General features: G+C 40.5%; 1 protein-coding gene across 1 annotated transcript in view; it reads right to left on the bottom strand.

The window, feature by feature from the left end:
* Nucleotides 1–21687, bottom strand: part of UST (uronyl 2-sulfotransferase) — a 166294-nt gene that overhangs the window by 88582 nt on the left and 56025 nt on the right. The window contains exon 2 of the mRNA XM_040598992.1: nt 16338–16381. Within this exon, the coding sequence (XP_040454926.1) occupies nt 16338–16381 (44 nt within the window). The remainder of the gene's footprint in view (nt 1–16337; nt 16382–21687) is intronic.

Raw genomic sequence — 21687 nt, 5'->3', positions numbered from 1 at the left:
TCAAGCAACCCGTCAGATTACTTTCAGAGGACTGCAAACTAGAATAAAATAAATAAAAAAAAAAAAAAAAAAGGAAAAATCTGGATTCCCTTGCATATAATGGGAACATACTAGCATTTTGCTATCACAACCAAAAGAATATTACTATTGTAATGCCTGCAATGTTTAAGAAATCCTTCACTGCAACATAAACATGGATGCTGTCATTCTCCAAGTTGCATGGGGAAGGGATAGGTATTTGCTGATCACGGCCTTGGTTAAGCTTTCCCAGTTCCAGGACAACACATCTCCTGATTCAGCAAGTAAATATGGGCCTCCCAAGGCTCATCCAAAACCCACGTAACACCAATTCTTATTTATAGAGTTTCCTATGAGAAACCTAGCCCCCTTACTCCTTATCAGTCTTTCCTTCAGAAGCCTTGCTTCCTCCGAAATGCAAAATCCCAGCCTCAATGATTAGAGAACTCCAAAGGTGATGAATTTAACATCTCTATGCTACAGCTTATATTCTGGATTGCCCTCTTTTTTATTTCATTTCTTTGCATAACAGAAGCCTGCACCAATATTTGCCACAGCCCTGCAGCACTACCCACACAACAACAACGTAACTTGTGGAATGGAAGTTTCTTCTCTGCTCAGGCATACACTTTTGGCATACTTTGCTGTGCAAATATGTGAAAGTCTTCAACAGAAATGCTAAGGAGATGCTGACAAGTGCTAGTGAAAGAGCAAGAGCCCATACAGCATATATTTGCCTAGCATCCTGGAAATGCGATAAATGCTGAGAGTTTGAAGGGCTACAGAAACATTTTAAAATGCTTCAGAATTAACAGTTTTGATTTTCACAGCAGAGCTGCATTTAGCAATACAGGGAGGAAAATTTTTTCTTTATTGGTACTTCATTCATTTCAAGGGGAATTTTGCTGCACCTAGATTACAATGAAGTTCTAATTAAATCCCTCACTTGATTAGCCAGCAACTTTGAGTGAATCTTATTAATAGCATTCTTTAAAAATGTAATAAAATTAAAGCAGGCCTTTGTAAAGTGCGAACAACTTTACCAGCTACAAAAATGACAGCTGCTACCAAGTTTGGCCAGTTCTCACCTTTGTTTCTGAAACTCACCTTCCTACGTAGCACAATTCTGTTCTGTGCACAGATGATAACCATGGCAACCACCAAAAAGAAATCATAAGCAAGTACTCACTGCAGATAAAGGAAACTGAAATAAAGGGCTATTATTTTCAGACAACTGTTTAACTTGAAGGAGGCCAATATATCAATGCCTTGATTCAGCAAACATCTGAATACACTTTGGTAAAATCAGACAAGATTCAAGATAAATGCTAAAGCTCAAAGCTCACTTCAGAACACCACAGTCATTAAAGGTAATCAAAACTTCAGCTGTAGCACTGCTGAATGTGCTAGCTTTAGGGGTGCACTGCTGAAGTTCTGCTCATGTTTCACCTGTTTACGTCACCATTCTACTTAGGACACCTAAATGCACCAGAGGGTGAGCCTGGTACACAAAGCCATGCAGTACACAGGCTTTTGTATGTAAGCAAGCATTTGTTTAATGTGACCGGTTCCCTTCAGACGCTGCAAATCTGCTTTCTGTGGTTTAGAAAATGCTAAGTAATTTCTTAGAAGAAGAAATACTTCTTCCAGAAACCTGAGTTTGTATCAGGCAGATCTGGAAATGCAAAAAATTTAAAACTTTTTCAGAGAGGAACTTCTTTCTTTTCCCCCTCACAATACTCACAACAGATTCAGACAATGTAAGAGATGGTGGCAGAGGAGGCAGTTCAAAAGAAGGCTTCTATTGTATTAGCAGAAGCAAGATGGAAAACAGCAGCTGGAGGTTTACAAAATACTAATTGGATTACATTTTGTTTTACAATGAGGGTATGTGTGATGTAGACTGACTAATTGCTGAGGTGATGCTCTGGCAACATGACAGTCATGTAATATACACAACTTAAACTAGAGTGACTTTATTGAGCACTGCACCAAAGCCTAGAGATAATATAAACAATACAAACATGTAATTCACTTTGTAGTTACATAAATTAGTACTTACAGCTATAAAAAAGTAAAACCCACAGTGTAATTACAACAGCTCTCTCCAGGGGTTTGGAAAGTTATGTAACATTTTACTTGTCAGTTCAAACTGAGTTTTTTTGGGTTTTGTTTCACAGTTAAAGATGATGTCAAGAACCACTGTGAATGAAATCAAGGAGAAGAAAAAGCAAGTTTAACCCAAAATGAATTTCCATTACAGATGACGACTGTCAAGCAGCTCTGCAGGGTAGGTCTGCCAGTCTCAGGAGAGGAGCCATTTCTCAGATACCTTGACAAAAGCCCAGCTTCCATCTTCATTGGTGGCTTTGTCTCCAGGTAAACTTTTGCACCATTTAAAAAAACAAAATGAGGCTGGATAATTACTTGCAGTTCAACAATTTAGGGATCCACCCAAAGGCCTAAATCATTCCACTTTTACTGAGCCAAATCCAGTATATATTTTTGCTCACTCACCAAAAATTTCCCAGCCCAGGTACGATTTTCCCAGATAAAGAACTCCTTACATGTTCCCAGAAAGCAATCCCTTACCTTCACAACTTCTGCATGTAAGTGACCCCTGCCCTGCCCTCACTCATGAGAGGGGCCAGAAGTAGGTGTCAGAACAGGCTTCTCCTTCCTGAACAGACACTAACCTGTGGTCAGACAGTGCTCCATGTTTATCAAGTGAATGAAGCCAACACAGACAAAACTGGTTAAGATCATGAAAGCAATGTAACATTTGCTGACATCACACATCTCTATATAGCATCACACCTTCTCAGTACAACCTCTCAATTTTTTTTCCTGTTCAACTAAGACAGAATTCTAAGAACTTAAAAAATGGCTTACTGGGTCAAAGCAATACCTCATTTGGCTCATGAGTGATGGAGGATGCTTGTTAGGTATCTGCAAACCTGACTGCTGTCAGCAGCCTGTTCCTCTCCAGTGTGTCTTCTCGTCCTCCAATGCCCCCAAAGATTGCACATAGGATGTTAGAAGGCACATCCTTGCCTGTTACCTGAAGAATTTCTTACACAACCTGCTATAGCAACAAATTCCAGAATTTTGTGACTCACCATGCATTTCATTTTTAGCTGATCTATGATTTCCAGAGAATACCTGTTCTCACATTGTGGGTTCCATGAAGACAGATCAGATAATTCAGTCACCAGCTTTGAGATCATCTTAGATCCAATGGATGCCTCTCTTTAACTGAGGTTTTCCACAAGCCTGCCACGGCCCATTTAAAGACAAACTCTAGATTTAAAGTCACTAAGAGATAACATATTCCAAACCTAACTTCAAGAACTGCTGCACAAAATCTTATTCCAAACAAATACCAACTTATTCTTACCCACTTTTAAAGCAATTACAATGAAGAACTGCCAACACAAAGAGATGTCAACAGAAAACATGACTGAAAGATGAAAAAGAGAGAACACAAAATAAATTACTAGTTAGCTTCCTTCTTCCCCAGCAAAACTACACAATCCAGTTACGTCAAGATCCACCTGTAGAGAATAGTGACACTGGACAGAGACAAACTTTTGGAATTAACCAACTCTAAAGCACACCAGACAGCATGAGCTCCTCTGTGGGTCACTGAAAATACAGTAGAAACCACAAAAAAGGTAAGGGTGAAGTTTGTTTGTTTTCAAAGTTTGAAAGCCATATAGCTGCAGTGGAACACTGAAAATAAGGCAGAAGAAGAGACAAGATTCTTCCCGTGCATTTTCATTGAACAACTGATTTAATTAAAAAAGAATGACTTCCCCCCCCTGCCCTGCCCCAAACAATGCATTTCATCTGTTTGGCTGCTGACCTGTTTGGAAGAAAAAGTTAAAATGTGTTCTCTAATGATTCAACATCCCTAAGTATCAAAATAAATTGAAAACATACACATGGAGCACAAGCAGCAAAAGAAGACTGGTTGTAGACATAGTCCTCCAACCTATTAAGACTGAAGAAAAAAACTTCTATGACCTGTCTGCCAAAGCTAATGATGTGTCCCACAAAACAGATTTGTATAGCCAATATCAAAACTTCCAATAATTTTTCTGTGAAGTACTACACCCTTACACATCAAAAGAGTTCAGTCCAAATCATAGTGAATTCTCTCCCCGTTAAGTCTCAGATCACATCCTATTAAAAGAGACTATGGCTATAGATACAGCAAATTGAGACTATGATAATATCAATAGAATCCTAGGAAAATTACAAAGAATAGGTCTAAGATCAGGTTTCCAAAGTTTTAGCTGCACCCTTGTCAACACATTTCATTCTTTTTTTATACCTTACATCTGATTTACTTTCCTACAACAGCAGCTCACAGGTGAGCAAAACCTCTAATTCTGTGATCTGCTGCAAAAGATTCCCCACCAAAGAGAGCACAGAACTAGGTTTATTTCAAGTATGTGAAGTTAAGCAATATTCAAATCCAGCACACGTATACAAAGAGTCAAGCAGGTTGATAAAGAGCAGATGCTGTCCTCATTCAGCAGCTTCAGGTGGCCACTGATGTTAGGCAGCCTCTGAAGGTGCGAGCAGGACTCTTGGCTCTCATCACTCAGCAACACTCACTGGTGCAAGTAATGGCAGCTCTGACTCCTCTCAAGGATAAAGCAGGTGTGAGGGAATCACCTTATCAAACAGATGATTGCTTGGGGAGAGAGTACAACCAACACCTGCTAGATAACCAAATCTTTTCCTTTCACCCTTTCTTCACATAGATTGCTTTTCAACCTCCTCTTCATTCTTCTTGCTTTCTTCTGCAGTTTGCAACTTGTTCACCGCTTCTGGGACCAAAATTACATATAGTGCTGTATCTTATCACCTTAAGGTCAGAGAATGGAACAGTTAACCTTCACATCTTGCAGACACCCCTTTTAAATACATCTAAGAACGGCATTTAGAAAATCAAAGCATTTGGGACTGTTACTGTCATAGAGAGGGGTGCAGAACATAAAGCCGTCACTCTTTTTCTTCTTTACCCTACGTAAGTGTATGCAGATTACAACAGAAAAAGAACAGGAAGACCTTCATTAGTTTTCCTGTGAAAAGCAGTATTTTCATCTCTTACTTGTAAAGTTGATCACATTGTCAAAGTCTTCTTACTGGTATGCACCTATCAAGATAGGCAAGAGAGAGGACACAAATGATGTAAGGTCATAGTTCACTGACACTGGTATTCATTGAGGGAACTAGCATGAATTCGGGTAGGTTAAGAATTTTGGTGTCACTTTCATTACCCAGTATTCCACTGGAAGGTTTTCCATGTAATATCAAAAAAACCCTTAAGCAGCAGAACTTGTGCAAGCCAGATTTTAACTCCAGAGCAGCTTCGTACTATATGTATATGTATCTTGGAACTGTGAAGTTTAAACCTGCTGCTTTTCCTCCTGAGCCCAGGGTTTTGTACTCTGTGATGTGCTCAGAACACACTGGCACAGTTATTCTCTCTCTAAGTGGTAAATCCTATCACATCCAACCCACATGTTTATGTTGGATACTTAAAAAATGAGAGATATTAAATAGCTAAGCCAGGTTTTAAAACTTTTTATAATACATCACAGCACTGGTGTTCCCTTAAGTAACCTAACAACCTTACAGTAGTTTCTATCCTTCCAATGCAATATTCACGAATTCACTCTGGGAGCCAATAATATTGGATTTGAGAGCGGTGAGTGGTAGACTAAATAATTTATTCCCCTGTATGCACTTGTCTTTCTTCACATTGAGGCTTAACCCTTTTGTACCTATTGTGGTTGACTATCTATTAGGCTGCAGGTAGTTCAACAACTCATAGTTTCACCGTTGCCAAGGATCTGTCATATGATGTTTCACTTTGCCCTCCTGCCCTTTACTTTGGGCTCCCTTCAGTAGTTTCATATTTTATTTTAATGTCTCCAGCATGCTTGTCTTTTGCACTGCACTTTATAAGTCAATCGCAGTATGAAATAAAGGTTGTGTATAGCCATAACTGGATTTTAATTTGTAAAACAGGCCAGTTCTGCTGGATTGCAATCCACACGCTCATTACTGATGAGCTGGCTCCAAGGTGCTCTCACTCCATATGCTCAGAGCAGCTCAAAGGGATTGAATTTCCGTTACAGGTTCTGCACGTAACAGATCCAAATCCAGTTTATGACAGTATGTCACCACCTGGAAGGAATAACACCAAGAAGGACCTAGAGGAAGGACAACGTGCTGCTGGCCAACTCTTCCAGCAGAGCCAGAACAACCCAGTTCAGAAATCCCAGTGTCTAAATCTAAAATTACTCAAAGGCCCAAAATACCTTCCCTGACTCTACTAGAGTCCATGTCTGAGTCACAGGCGGATCCTGTCACATGGTGGGGGCAACAGCGGACAAAGCCCAGCATCAAGTGCTCCCATTTCACCCTTCTGCAATCTGGCTGGCTCAGGCAAACCAAAGCTCATTCCTGCTGACCAAGGCAGGATTCCTTTCCATTTCAATGGAGGGAGCTTCTCCCTGCATCTACTCACAATCCCTAACGGTGCCAGCAGCAAAGGCCTCCATGCTCCTCCAGGGCATGGTGGTGCCAGGGGTGCTGTCCTGAGAAATACCTATTCGGTGCTGCTCTGCCCATCCTTATGTTCCTCGCCCAAACTCCTCCTTCACCCTGAATTACCATGGTACCCCCACTCTCACACAGACCCTGAATTACCGTAGTACCCCCACTCTCACACAGACCCCTTAAGCCCAGTCAAGACATCTTGTTGATGTTTTGACTCTACTGTTGACCACTTAATAAGCAAGTTCACAATCTTGGTTTTGATTAAAGCTCACAGCCCTTATTAGAGCACTTCACCACTATTCACTGTTTCCAAATCATACCTCATAGTTTTGTAAAGCCTGAGTAGAAGACGGCCAGGACCCAATAGCTTGTCTTCAAAATCATGAGGCTTTCAAAGTAATACCATTTTTTTTTTTTTCTTTTCCCCCAGTTTTGCAAGCCTTCACAGCATCCCAAGTTCTGGGTTTTCAAGTTTTTTTCTTCAAGCTTTTTTTTTTCTTTTTTTTCTTTTTTTCAGGTCAACTGAGATTCTTCCAGAACTGTTCAATGGTAACAGTTCAGGATTTAAGGACGGCATCAACTCGTGGTAAAAGACTCATGGTAAAGTTGGATTGCTAAGCCTTGTGAGTCAGTTGTATAACATCAACCAAATCAGTTTATCACTTACACAAGATACTCTGTCATGCTACCCCTACCCAGAATTGCAGATTTTTTGTTTTCCACTGAAGGTTTTGATTATCCAGACCCAGCTGTAATTGGATTTCAGTATTATAATACAGCACTTCCTAATAAAAAGTTAATGAAGGTGGCCACAATTGAGTGGGTATGACCTATGACCTTCTCTTATGCTATGTTAGTTTATTAATACCTTCCATTCATGGAAAGAAGGGGAAGAAGAGTGGAATCTATTGAACAGCTGGAAATTAAAACTGTTACCTGTAAGAGCTATTCACATGCTGTGAAATAATCTTCATGGATGCTTTGCAGGTAAACAAAAAATCAAATCAGAATGGATTATGTCCTAAATTTCAGTGAAAACACAGAGCTCTACTAGCTTCAAAAGTGGGGATGCTAATGCCTTGGGTACTTTTTTAGCTACGATATGTGATTTAGAACCAAACCTACAGGTTGCAAAATTGGTGACATCAGAACTTTGGTATTTTGTGTAACAGTGCAGTGGGTAGGCTTCTGTGTTAATGCCAGAGGCAAGCAAAATTCACCTTTAGCTATGCACACAGCCTGACAATTAAAGCACAAATCAAAAAAATTAAATACTTGAATGACAGACAAGAACTACAGACTATTGTCATGCACAAAGCCCACATCCCTGTTGTCTCTCAAAGTCTTTCAAAATAGAGAAGCCTGAAAATGTCAGGCTTAGTAAAAAGCCAGTTCACTGTTGTATAAACTTTTGCAGGATGCCAGCATGCACAGTATCCCCTCATGGATTTATCTTCTTGTGACAGGCAATCTGGCTTTAATTTCCCAAGTCTCTTTGTATTGCCCATTAACTATCAGTCAGCCTCCCTGTATCAACACCTTTCTGATATGCTATAAACTGCAGAAGTATTAAAAAATAAGTAATCATCTTCTCTATTTTGGTAAATCATAGAGTAAAATGATTTCTTGTCCTGAAGATTCTTGATCAATAAATTAATATGAACAAAACAAACAGGAATTAGTACTCCAGTACTATTCGAATATTTTTATGACCCAATTCACACTTAATAGTACAGATTCAATTCTAGTTTTTGGCAATATCTCTAATATTAGCGTGCTGTATCACCATCTGTAGCTTCAGCAGGATTCCAACTGATTACAAATAATAGATAAGAGGGAAATCTTCTGGAAAAATAATATTTTTCTTCCCTAGAGATACTGTCATTTATAAGGAAGAACACGATTTTAAAAGAGCATAAAAAAATATTCCAATATTTCTACCATTATTTTACACCACCCTTTAATAAACTGAGGGAAGTGGAGAAACATTTTATGCTTTTTAAAATCACAGTATTTTATTGACTGTAGTATGCTCAAAAACTCAGTTATACAGTAAAACAATACTTCACACTATGAAGGGGTTCTTTGTGGTTATGGCACTTACTGAATTCTCCTAATATTTTGATTTTATCAGCCAGGTATTTAGTGTAATAACCACAGGAAGTTACTCTACTTTAGTGTTTCTAAATTCTGACAATTTTTGCTAGCTGAAAACTTTCACTCTGCATGACCGTCTCATTAACAACTCTTCATTTCACAAGCTGGATAGGGCTTTTTTAATCATTGAATTCTCCTCCCACCCTGCCCTGGATGGATTGCTTCAAAGATTATCCACCATTTGTTTTAGAACAGCTAAACAGAGAATTTCAACTCCCTCAAACACACACACACTACTATTCATGCTCTTAAATTCCCTAGTAAGTATGTACCTAAAAGGAAAGAAATCCTGCTTGGTTTTTGGTTGTGTTTTTCTAAAGTCAAGCACTTCATCCCTAACAAATCAACCACTTTAGACTGCAGAGCACTGAAGGGCTAAAATCATGTTCTCAAAAAAGATGACTAGAACTAAAACACAAGTTAAAATGAAAAAGGAAGTATCCACTTAAAAAAACTAAATCAAAACTAAAAGAAAAATGCACCGTTCTTGGCTGTGATCTTAGTACCGTTATCAAAAGAACTAGAAAAAAATAAAGCTGACAAAAACTTGATTAAGATAAAAACGCGACATAATGGGGGCAATGCTAACATCAACTTTTAATAAGATTTAAATTCAAATATAATAAAGTATAAAAAATCCTAACTGCTTGACAACTCAGGGGACAAGGACAAGGATACACTACATATGTACCAAAGCCCACTCAAGGATTCTGCCATCTTTTCCCATAGTCTTAACCCACAAGGGAGGACATGAACAATTATCATGTAAGTACTAGGTGAGAACTGGAAGAATGGTGAAAAGGGTATTTATTTACTTTCTGGCTTCAAAACAATAAAATCAGATCAAACTTATTGTGTGTATGCATTTCATTTCTTTTCATTTTGACCTTATCCTGATCCACATCCATTTTCGTATTCATGTAAAGCTTTGAAGCACTGTCACACATGTGCTAAGCATAGGGCTGTGCTGACACCTAAGCAGCTGCCAAAAGACACTGGGTCCATGACAGAAATCCCATGGGAAAAACATCAATAAAAGAACAGACCACTTGAATGTAATGTATCTGTCACTGATGTGCACAGCTGCTTTACACGTATATATCAGCTGCACCACAAGAAAGACATATCCTGATTCTCATGCCAAGTTCTCAGGGGAAAAGCTTTCAATCAGTCACAACAGTAGGTTTGATAAAGATCTCATCATTTGTTCTCACAGGTCAGCTTCACCATCTTGGATGGAGGTAAAAACCTCAGGAATTTTTGCTAAGGAAATAGCTTGCCCAAATACTGGTACAAAATACATCTGTTTTTATTTGCTGAAATGCTCAGACATTAAATATATCAACCGAACACCATCAGTCACTAATGAACATCAATTTCACATGTGTTTTTTAAAAACAGGCTAGCAGCATCTACAGCCATCAGTTAAACTTCAATGTACAGAGAAAGAATAAAGAAATCACCTTTGCAAAAACTTTAAAATCGATATTTTCAGACGTGTATAAGAAAAACCCGCAGGAGGTGGTGAGATACAGATTTGAACTAGGAAATTCAAGTGCTTTAACTTGAAGAGTCATCTTTTATGACAGACAGGAGGTTCAGTTTGGATAAACTATACACCTTTTTTGTCTGTCACACCAGCAAGACCAGAGGTGTGCTATGGTTACTGGAGGCTTCATCTATCTGCAGAGAAGCATGCACAGATCTGTGTCTTAGAACTCATGAAAATCTAGGATTAGTCAATCTTCGGTCAAGTCCTTGTCCTTGGTGCCTAAGGACCAAAGAAGAAGGACCTATGGCTGACACACTACCTTCATACCACTGGCATGGTAACCTCTAGATCACTGGCAGGGGCAACGAACGCTAATCTTTTAACAGTCAAGTAAACCTTTATTGGGGGAAGACTTGAAAAGCTTGCTCAGTTGGCCTTAAAGAGAGAACCAGAACCACACAGCAACGTCCATGTACAGCAGTGGGTAAAGCTTTCCTTCTCTACTTGCACTGAGAAAATTACTACTGCCACCTTTATTTGAAAAAAAGCAGCCCAGTACCCTGATCTCCTGAAACGTCATGATGCTATTCCTTGTTCAGAGAACAAGTGCTATTTTCAGTCCTTCCACTGCGGAAAAAACCCACATAGTATTTAAAAAACCCAAAGTTCTGGCACCAAGCCATGATGAAAAGCCAAAACTGATATAATTTCCAAAAAAACACTGGAATGTACTCGGCAAAACAGCTACAGTCCAATGTGTATCACCTGTTGGTGGCCTTCCATTACAGCTAACTCCATAGCACCAATATTAGCTATCAGTCATTTCAACCCTGTGCAATGGATTGTTGTTCATTATCTCAGTTCCTACTTTTTAAGTGTTTTTAAGGAGACGCATTAATTACACTCCATTTGGCTCTAAAACTTACTTCCCAAATCTACCAAATTACCCTCTCGTGCTTTCATTTCATTCAGGGCATGCTGTAATTCCCTCTGATCAATACAGCAGGCATTAGGGAAATGCTGGAAGAGCTTCACGTATCAGTGCCACACAGGACTGACTGCAGCTGAATAGAGCAGGGCACAAGTATGCTTTCCAGGGTAAGTGACTGCCAGGATAGAAAGAAAAAAAATGGAGGACTTTTTCATCTGTGCGTTACACAGAATCACAGAATGGTCCAGGTTGGAAGGGACTTCTAAAGATCATCCAGTCCAATCCCCTGCTAAAGCAGGTTCTCCTACAGCAGGTTGCACAGGATCATGTTCAGGCGGGTGTGGAATGTCTCCACAGAAGGAGACTCCACAGCCTCGCTGGGCAGCCTGTGCCAGTGATCTCTCACCCTCAAAGGAATGAAGTTTTTCCGCAGATTCAGATGGAAATTCCTGTGTTCCAGTTTGTGCTCATTGCCATTTGTCCTGTTTCTGGGCACCACAGAAAAGAGCCTGGCCCATTCCCTTGACACCTGTCCTTCAGAGATCTGTACGCATCGATAAGATCCCTCTCAGCCTTCTCTTCTCCAGGCTGAACAGGCCCAGCTCTCTCAGCCTTTCCTCACAAGGGAGATGCTCCAGCCCCCTCACCACCTCTGGACCCTCTGCTGGACCCTCTCCAGTAGCTCCCTGTCTCTCTTGAACTGGGCAGCCCAGCACCGGACACAGCACTCCAGATGGGGCCTCCCCGGGGCAGAGCAGAGGGGGAGGATCACCTCCCTCGGCCTGGTGGCCATGCTGCTCCTCACGCCCCCCAGGATCCCACTGGCCTTGGCCACCAGGGCACAGTGCTGGCTCGTGGGCAACTTGCTGTCCACCAGGGCTCCCAGGTCCTTCTGCACAGAGCTGCCTTCCAGCAGGTCAGCCCCAGCCTGTACTGGTGCCGGGGCTGTTCCTCCCCAGCTGCAGGACCCCACACTCGCCCCTGTTGAACTGCATCGGGCTCCTCTCTGCCCCGCTCTCCAGCCTGCCCAGGTCTCGCTGAAGGGCCGCGCAGCCTCTGCTGTATCAGCCGCTCCTGCCAGGTCTGTCCCACCAGCAGCCTTGCGGAGGGTGCGCTCTGTCCCTGCACCCAGGGCACTGGTGGATAAGCTGGACAGGACTGGACCCAGCGCTGACCCCTGGGCCACACCGCTGGCCACAGGCCTCCAGCCTGACCGCGCCGCTGGTCACAGCCCCCTGAGCTCTGCCGTTCAGCCAGTTCTCAACCCACCTCGCTGTCCACTCATCCAGCCCACACTGCCTGGGCTTCCCTCTGAGGGTGTTATGGCAGACAGTGCCAAAAGCCTCGCTGAGGTCAAGGCACACAACAGCCTCCGCTCTCTCCTCACCTACCCAGCCAGTCACTGCATCATAGTAGGCTTTTAGGTTGGTCAGGCACGATTTCCCCTTGGTGAGTCCATGTTGATTACTCCTGATAACCTTCTTTCTCCCCACGTGCTTTGAGATGATCTCCAGGAAGAGCTGTTACATCACCTTTCCAGGGCTGGAGGTGAGGCTGACTGTCCTGTATTTTCCTGGGTCCTCCTTCTTGCCCTTTGTGAAGACTGGAGTGACATTGGCTTTTGTGCAGTCCTCAGGCACCTCTCCTGTCCTCCATGACCTTTCAAAGATGATGGAGAGTGGCTTCGCAATAACATCTGCCAGCTCCCTCAGCACTATGCGGTGCATCCCATCAAGCCCCATGGACTTGAGGGTATCAGGTTTGCCTAAGTCAGGGGTCCTCAAACTATGGCCCATGGGCCGGATACGGCCCCCCAGGGCTCTCAATCCGGCCCCTGGTATTTACAGAAACCCCCGGCTGGGGGTTGGGGGGGTTGGAACCAATCAGCCGCAGATGACCTCCTGCCACTTCATCTGTGCGCCGGCCCCCTGTCTAAAAAGTTTGAGGACCCCTGGCCTAAATGATCTCTAACTCGATCCTCCTTGACCAAGGGAAAGTCTTCATTTCTTCAGACTTCTCCTCTTGCCGCCAGGGTCTGGGATTCCTGATGGCTGGCCTTGGTAGTAAAGACTGAAGCAACATGCTACTGAAGAAAGGTGCATCGTATCATCTGTACTTTGTGAGGATCACAACTGAAAATACTATTTTTAATGAAATATTTTAAGCATTGGATTCAGGATTAATTCCTTCTGGCATCTTTTTATATGCCAAATAAAACCAATTATTGACTTTAACCATCTATTAGTTTAAATGTAAAGTTATCTATCTAGTCACATGAATAGAGGCTACCTGAAAGACAATGACAATTACAGTGAATTTATTTTCACTCAAACAGGCAGAGTTCACAGTTCAGAGCTGAGGCTGCAGCAAGGTAAAAAACTGCACATAACTACTAATGCAATGCATTAGATTTACGAAGCAAGAGCATCTTTGTGCAATACATGACCCTAAGGAAATACCAAGAATTATCTGCTCATTTACAAATCTCTGCTCGTGTTTTGATTAGAAGAATGAAAAACAAAACAAAAAAATCCACTCAAGAACAAGATGGCTTGCCCATATGTTGTGCAAGGGATGATCAAAATGTGTGCATTCATCTTTTATCAATGTTTGTAAACACAGGTGAGTACTTCAAAAAGCACAATACCTGTAACTTACAGAAGTCACACCTGTCATTGCACTGAGCTACTCACCAAGCTTTCAGAAGTGAGGATGATTATAGAGGAAGCCCCAAAACTTTACTAAGTAGCTAATCACAACCAATCAGGTATCTAATCAGCTGGCCTTTTTACAGACAGCTGAGATGCAGCTGGATGAAGCTGTGAACACACCTCAAAATAAAGTATTTAGATAGGAAAAAGAAATTTTCATAATGTAAACAGGCAAGTGTCTGGGTTGGGTAAACCTGTCCAGCTGCTATTGCCCACTGGAGCATAGTTCCCATCCACAGCACCATTTAATGGTAACACAAAATTCCTGAAGTAAAAGGACCAAAATTTGAAGAAAGTTTTCAAGGTTAAAAACTCTTATCTAGATTACAGCCTTTTCCCTATTGGCACAGCTAGGCATTCCTAGCTAATGCCAACACAAGCATGAAAAATACGGGTCCAACACAAGCATTGCTTTAGTCTTCTGAGCTGAGTGTTCACTATGAAGACCTGACAAACATAATGCTTTACTCCATGCAAGCTGTTAATACTTCTGGGCAGGAGAAGCACAGAGTACCCAAAGGAAAAAAAAATCTTTTAAGAGCAGAAGAGGGTACTGAAGAAATTTTAGGTGTGAAACACTTGTTTAGCCTTAGATTTCCCCCTGTCCCACCACAGTTAGTAATGATGAACTTAGGTTGATTCTGCCACTTGTCTACATCAATTTGTTTTTGTAACTATGCATTCAGAAAAAGTGAGTAATTTGTGTTGAGGGGATGAAAATCAGACGTACATCGTTCCTTTAAGTGAGTCGTCTGAACTTTAGGAGCATAACAAATATCCACGTCAAGTAAAAATTACAGGTCTTGTGCACACAGACTTTGAAGCAAAAAGGTGAGGAAACCCAGATTACTGTAGCTTGCTCTTACTGGTAACTAAGCTAAACTGAATTGCTTTCCACATTACCCTCCTTCTGCTGATCAAAAGCCAATTGTTTCAACACACTGATACACACGTGTGACAGAACATTTAAACGCGAGGACTGGTGGCTCAGGATGTGATTTCATGGTCAGTTTGAACAGAGATGAGTGAGGACCATCACACATAGTGGCTCTTCACCTCCACCCCATTTCTAACTACCCACTCTCACCTGCTGCACTAGCATTCACCGTGGGACACATCAGTGAAATAATATGTCTGAAAACTAGATTAGAATACAGACCCGTTTTCAGGTAACTGCTCTAGCTCACCTATATCAGCCTGGTGGCAATCTTGCACTACTGAGGAAAAAGGGACCTTTTCATCAGCAGGCTCCACTTTTTGGCTAGAAGCGACCACAGAATCTTGGCCCGTTCTTAGGAATTTCTTGAAACAGGTAAAATTTCTACTTCAATAACAACAGGGCCTTCAAAAGCGTTCAGGCATCTAAGTTTCATTAAAACAATACTACTTGAAAAGTTTTTTATTAAAGAAAGCCATAGGCTATATTATATAAATTAGTCTATGGCTAATTATTATTATATACATAATCACAATATCTCTGCCTCCCTTTCTGCTTTGGTGTTTTACAAGTAACAGTGAGAATTCTGCATGATTTGGAAAGGAAACTTTCAGAAAAGCTGCACCTTCAAGTGTTGCAACTGCACAGCACAAAGACTTCAAAACTGCAGTTAGTTCTACCCAAATACCTTAGTAAGATACTACACTGTACCTACAGAAATGAAGTGAGTCTGAAGAAATTAAGACAGTCACAAGAGAACTGTTGTTTTCCTCTTTTTTCTTTTCTTTTTTTTTCTTTTTAAATGGCTACTATAAAGCAGCCTTCTTGTCTGGGAAGACAGACACAAGACAGTACCAAACTGTGTTTTAGAGAATAAACCAACAGAGTAAAAAAAAACCAACAAAAAAAAACAAACCCAAAAAAACCCAACCCCAAAACAACAAACAGACCCTAAATGCCTGCTTCCTCTTGAAGAAACCATCACAATGCTGGTCCTCACTGAAAACATCATGAGGTACCATGATGATAGTGAGGGAAAGGTTGATGCTGCACAGTCATACATGATGAGAACAGTGTATCCCATCCCTATAAAAGGACTCATTACGCACATTCATTAAATATATCTTATCGCTCTGCTTGAAAGCGTTGCACCTGCAGCAGAGTCCATGTTCTAGGAACTGCTGCCAGCAAAAGGGCCATCTTCACTTGCCTTATTAGCTCCAAAGGCAGTGTCTTGCTTTTGCACGAATACACTGACAGACAAAACATCACTGAAATCCTGCCTCCCCTTGACTCAATGACAAAAATTCCATTAGTTTAATCACCCAGAGATTTAACCCAAGTTACTTAAAAATGCCTGAAAACACTGTGGGGAACAAGAGTTGGAAAGGCAAAGTGCTGTTGATGTAAACTCATCAGAGTTGCTTTGCACATAAGTAAACATACTATTAGTTAAAAATTGAAACCAAAAAAAAGCAAGAAGAAAGCAAACGCAAAATAACAGCAGCTCACCTTTTGAGGGGGTGGTCCATGGTCATCCAAGTAAGTGGAATTTCCTACAAAAAGAAGAAGGATGAAGATAAAACAAAAGTCATCCAATGCAACTTCAAAACTTGCCAATTCGTGGAACCAGTGTATCTCTATCCCACTGGTTCTGTGGTTTTAAATAATTCAAGGAAAACAAATATCCTCTGCTTTAATTTTTGATTAACAAGAGAAAAACAAAACTAATTTGTTTTGGCTACATTTGTGATAAAAGATTAGATGCACATTGTCACTTTAGCAAAAACCTAAATGGGCCAAGGCAGCTTTAATTAAGTAATCACAGCCTTCAATTATTTGCATGACAAAAACTGTTGGTTGCATACTTGCACATTTTAAGCACAGTTAACCTTGAAAAGATTCCTTAAATAATAAAGTATCAAAGCCCTTAATTAGATTTTGGTCTGATGGAGTTGACAAGTATTCACATATCCCTCTTCTAAGATGGATTTTCCCCAACCTCCAAGCTACTTTTTTTGTTCCCAAACAGTATTGATTGAATGGGAGTTGTATTCTGATGTAATTACACCTGCTCTTTCAAGACGCTTCATTAATTCAGATGAAAAGGTTCAAAAAAAGAAAAAAAAAAAGCTTCTAAATCCTCCCTTCTTAGTTAGCTACAATAAAAAAGGCAACAATTTCAGACTTTTTTTTGCAATACAAACACACACATAAAATACACCCTCCCACATACACCCATAGGCTGTCTTCCCTGTAGCTGTCCTTCCTGAACCCTTCTTCTGAAGGATTAATCAGGAGCTTTCCCAACATGTCCCAGCAGAAGATGAAACCTTGCAGCAAGTCTGAAAGTTCCCCTCGGGCAACAGATGCCTCTCCTCTCAGTCATCCTCCTACCAAAGACAGCAAAGTCACCTCTGCTCTAATCTTACATCAGTACTGAGTACGAAAATCATTTTTACAAGTGCCTACTAGATATCCAAAAGTCACATGGAGAAAGACTGTAAAAAGCATGACCCACTCATGACCATCTCTGTTCCTGGGATGTTGCATGGACAGCAGATACTGCCTCCAGGGCAACACAGGCTAGTGGGAATAAAACCATTTGGCACCAAAGAGCTCTTCTCTTGTCAACTTGGCCAAAAGGACACTGGGTCATGTTGTTTTTCGGAGTGCCACAAACCCCATGGATTTCTGGATCCAGGAGGCAGTAAGGAGAATTTTGTGTGTGAGTGAGTGTGATAAATTTCCATGTACAATAAAAAGTCAGGATTTGTTTGCAGAAGTATTTTGCTTTCTGTTTTTTTTCTCTGCTTTTCTAGCATAGGTTATGAAGCTATGGCAACTTGTGTCAAGTCTTCCAACTCATCTAAAGTTAAGTTCCAATACCTCAAATTCATTCTTTTACAGATGTACCCACCCTGATCTTGCAATTTTGCACAACTACAAAAGCCTGAACGGTAACTTTTCGATGGTCATCTGAAATCATCGGTCACCTTCTAAACCATGCCAGAAGCTCATCTTTCTATACATTTGACACAAATACCCATCCTCTGAACAACCCAGTTGATTAATTTAATGCCATGGATAATACAGCTGATTCTCCATATTCAGGATAATTTCTATTTATCCATTCCTCTGATACAATTCTAATTGCCAGGGAAGTAATTCAGTTCCTAGACTGCTAACAGAGTTATATATGGCTTTCCAATAAAGTAGCTACGCCATACAGAGTGAGATGGACTTAAAAACAAGCATTTCAGGAAATCCCAGAGTTACACCTGGGAGGGGAGCAAGGAAAGCTCTGTTAGTGCCTCTCCTTTCACACTCATTTGGGATTTAACTTTCCTGTAGGATCAGGCTGTTGCTACGCAGTTCATAGCAACTTTCTGCTCTTTGTAATCACGCAAGCTGAAAGACCAACACTGTCGCTGATAAAAATAGCTCTTATGGTCTTCTCATTGTGTCAGGAAAATTGTTTCATTTTGTTCCATGCTTTAGCATGCTTAAGTGATGTTTGCTAAAAAAGCATTTTTGTTGTCTAAACAAGTTAACACATCAGAAATGCCATAAACATTATATAAAAACTACTGGTTTGTTAAGAAGAATAATAAAACTTTGAATTTTATAATTGGTATTAAGAAGGATACGTTAATAGTCATGTATTTTTTCTCATCTCCGCAAAACATAGGCAGTTTATGCTTACCTAAATAAAAAGGAATATAAACTACACATATACTAGCTATATATTTAGCAATCACCTATCACAAACCGTTTTGCTGTAGAGGATTTGAATTACCACATTCTCTTGAGAAATGATCATTAGTCATAGTTTAGAGTACCTTATAAAGCAGTGTCAAAAGTGTCTGAGTTGTATTACAGAAACCTTTTTGAGATTTTCTTTAAAATTAAGAAGCCAATACATTTTTTAATGATTAACATCAAAATATTCCTGGCTTTGAAAATGCATCCTCTAGGTTTTATTTCTGTTCTCAAAATGTTAGTTTTTTACAGCACAGTCTAGTTACTGCTGTACCCACTTGAAAGACAATAGTGCAATTTTAGCCTGTTTTATAAAGGTCTTCACAGCAGTTACTTGCTCAAATCCAGAAGCAAATAGGAGGGATACAAACTAATTGCTAGACAGACAAAAGTGATCAAGGAAATTAAGAGTAGCGACCTGAAACCTAGTCAGAATAACTTACAAACCAACAGCAGAGGAAGGAAAGCTGCAGACATTCCCCATCCCCTTACACTGCCCCACGTGCCATGTGCTGAGCTAGCTCTCTTCTCCTGCCAGATCGCCTCCTACTTCTGCTCCTCAGGCATATGAACCAGAGTCGATCTCGGCATCCACAGCATGCCACATCAATCCAATAGTCTGAATACTTCTGGGTTCAAGTTTAAAACGAGTATTTTTTTTTTCAAGAATAAAAGTGAAACCTTCTATTGTATGATTCGTACCATACCCTAAGTAAAAGGCACTAAAATAACTCAACAAATCCAGCTGCGATGGAGTAGAGTGGGCAGCTCTGGGGTACACCAGCCAGTTCCTTAATCTCATGAAGCCCTGCACATGCTCTCACTGATCATCATATCATAGAATCAGGCTTTCATTGTGCTTGCAAAACAGGGGCCACACTACAGGAGCCTTAATGCATTCAGAAGTATCCTGAAAAACGCGCACTTTAGGTCAGAATATTTCTGCAGAAAACATGCAGGGAAGATGATGACTTTCTAACACAATAAGAGCCATAAGAAACTTGTTAAGCATGACTCCCAAATTGGGTATTTACAAATTTTATGAACTTAAGACAGGGTGCCTCTTTCACACATAAGGCCACTTTCCAGAGAACACATATCCAACTAGGCTGGTTTAAAAACAAAAGAAAAATCCAGCATTATAAATATTGCAACAACAGAGAAATACCAAGGTAAAGCCAATCTATGAACTACTGTCCCCTAACAGGCGACAAAGTAGTACAAAAAGAAGAGTTGCACAGTAAAAATCAGGGGCTTAGGAGCAAATACCACAAACACCGAAACCACTGTTCATAAGCTCAAGTGTTTACTGTAACTGCATCAACACAACAAGCTTATCTAAGATGGAGAACATTACTAAACAGCTTTTATATGCTCTAGCACAGACAGCATGTGTTTGACATCATTAAGTGCCACAAGGAAGAGAAGAGTCTTTCTTTGGTGGATATGATAAAGCTATAGATTAGGTCTTCTCCCCTCATTAAAAATCTAGCCCACTGCCCCAGAGCAACCTATGTCATTAAATTATTTTTAATTTTTTAAAATTATTATTCTTAAAATATTATTAAATAAATTCTCTGAAGTAATTTTTAAAAACTTTACTAAAGACATTGTTGTCGCCTGACAAGACGCTTCCAGATATTATTTTCTTCCTAGAGAGAAGTATTTATTCTTTAAGCATGAAATTTTCTCCCTTGTAGTATATTCTGCCTTACAGTAAGGGCATGAAAGTGTAAGGCATTAGAAACAAGTCAAACAGAATAATCAAGTCTCAAAACAACGGTATTATGCATTCCACAAACACGCTCAACAGCGCACTTGAGCTGACCGAACAGTTTCCTCCAGCCTCTGTTGGAAAAAAAAGAAAAAGAAAATAATTCAGCTTTATTACAGAAAATGGTGAATATGTGGAAACAGTCCAAATTTGTCCATAATTTATTGTCTTTGAGGTTAAATGAATCAGCTGTATGCAAAATCTTTGGGGAAACCTTGTGGATATGTTCCTTTTTTCTTGGAATCACTGAAGTGTGGGGGTTTTGCTTGAAGCCAGCCAAGCTTACACAGAGAAAGATGGTCAGTCACCAGGATTAACGACAAATATTACTGTGTCCGGTTTCAGAACCACAGAAAACAAGAATAACTGCCATCCTGGAAAATGCCTTTCCAAAAAAATGACCAGGGAGTACGGGAAGAGGTGGTAAATGGGCTTGCGTATAAACTGAAGATCCTTTGATAGCAACAAAAACAGGATCACTCCATTTAAACAATTCAGGTATCACGTGGAAAGAACTGAGTAGACATGAAGGGAGGAAGTCAACATGGAAAATGTGGAGTTTTGACTATTTTCCTGGAGCAGGGTTTTCCCTTGGTGGGAATCACAAGCAGCAGTTTAAGGGAGCTGAGATCTAGCTACTGCCAAATTTAATGTGTCTTGTGAAAATCCTGCTTTGTTCTCTTCATTTGGTCACAGTCTCAAACTTCCAGGCGCCGATACAACCTCTACTGGCACACCATCCTGTAGATCATCTGACATCTAAAGGAAATCAACAGTTTTAATAGTTGTCTGATGAGTCTTCTGGTCTGGAAGTCAGGGCTTTGAAGAATGACTCCCGCACCAAGCACCCCTAATCATTAAGAACTGTGCTTTCAAATGAACAAAAGTGCCAGTGAGTCACCAGAAGAGGATCAGTTTTGCTCGGCTTCCAGACAAGAAATTATTTAAGCAAGAAACCAGAAAGCCATCTACAATAAAAATCAGTTAGTAGCTTCCCAGTGCCAGTTATTTTGTTCTATGCAATCTCCTCGCTCTCTTCTTTCCACCATGAAAAATTTCCCACTACAGAAAACACCGTGGAGGCTCCACCACTAGAACCTTTAACTCAAATAAGATGCCCACAGCTGGTAGCACATACCCAGGCCAGACAGGACTGTCAGAACCAATAGATTGGGGGTGGTTTCTGCAGTTTATTCTCAGCCTCCTGCATTTTATAGGTGTCTCTCTTCCTATTTTTTTTTCACCTTTATGGTTTTTTCCTCCCAGCGGAGGAGCGGACATCCTTAGACATTTCACAGATTTTTGCACATCTGAAATAATATGTTC

The sequence above is a fragment of the Falco naumanni genome, chromosome 6 (genome assembly GCF_017639655.2).
Source record: "Falco naumanni isolate bFalNau1 chromosome 6, bFalNau1.pat, whole genome shotgun sequence".
Taxonomy (NCBI): Eukaryota; Metazoa; Chordata; class Aves; order Falconiformes; family Falconidae; genus Falco; species Falco naumanni.
The sequence above is the reverse complement of the archived record's forward strand: the minus strand, read 5'-3'. Positions and strand labels throughout refer to the sequence as shown.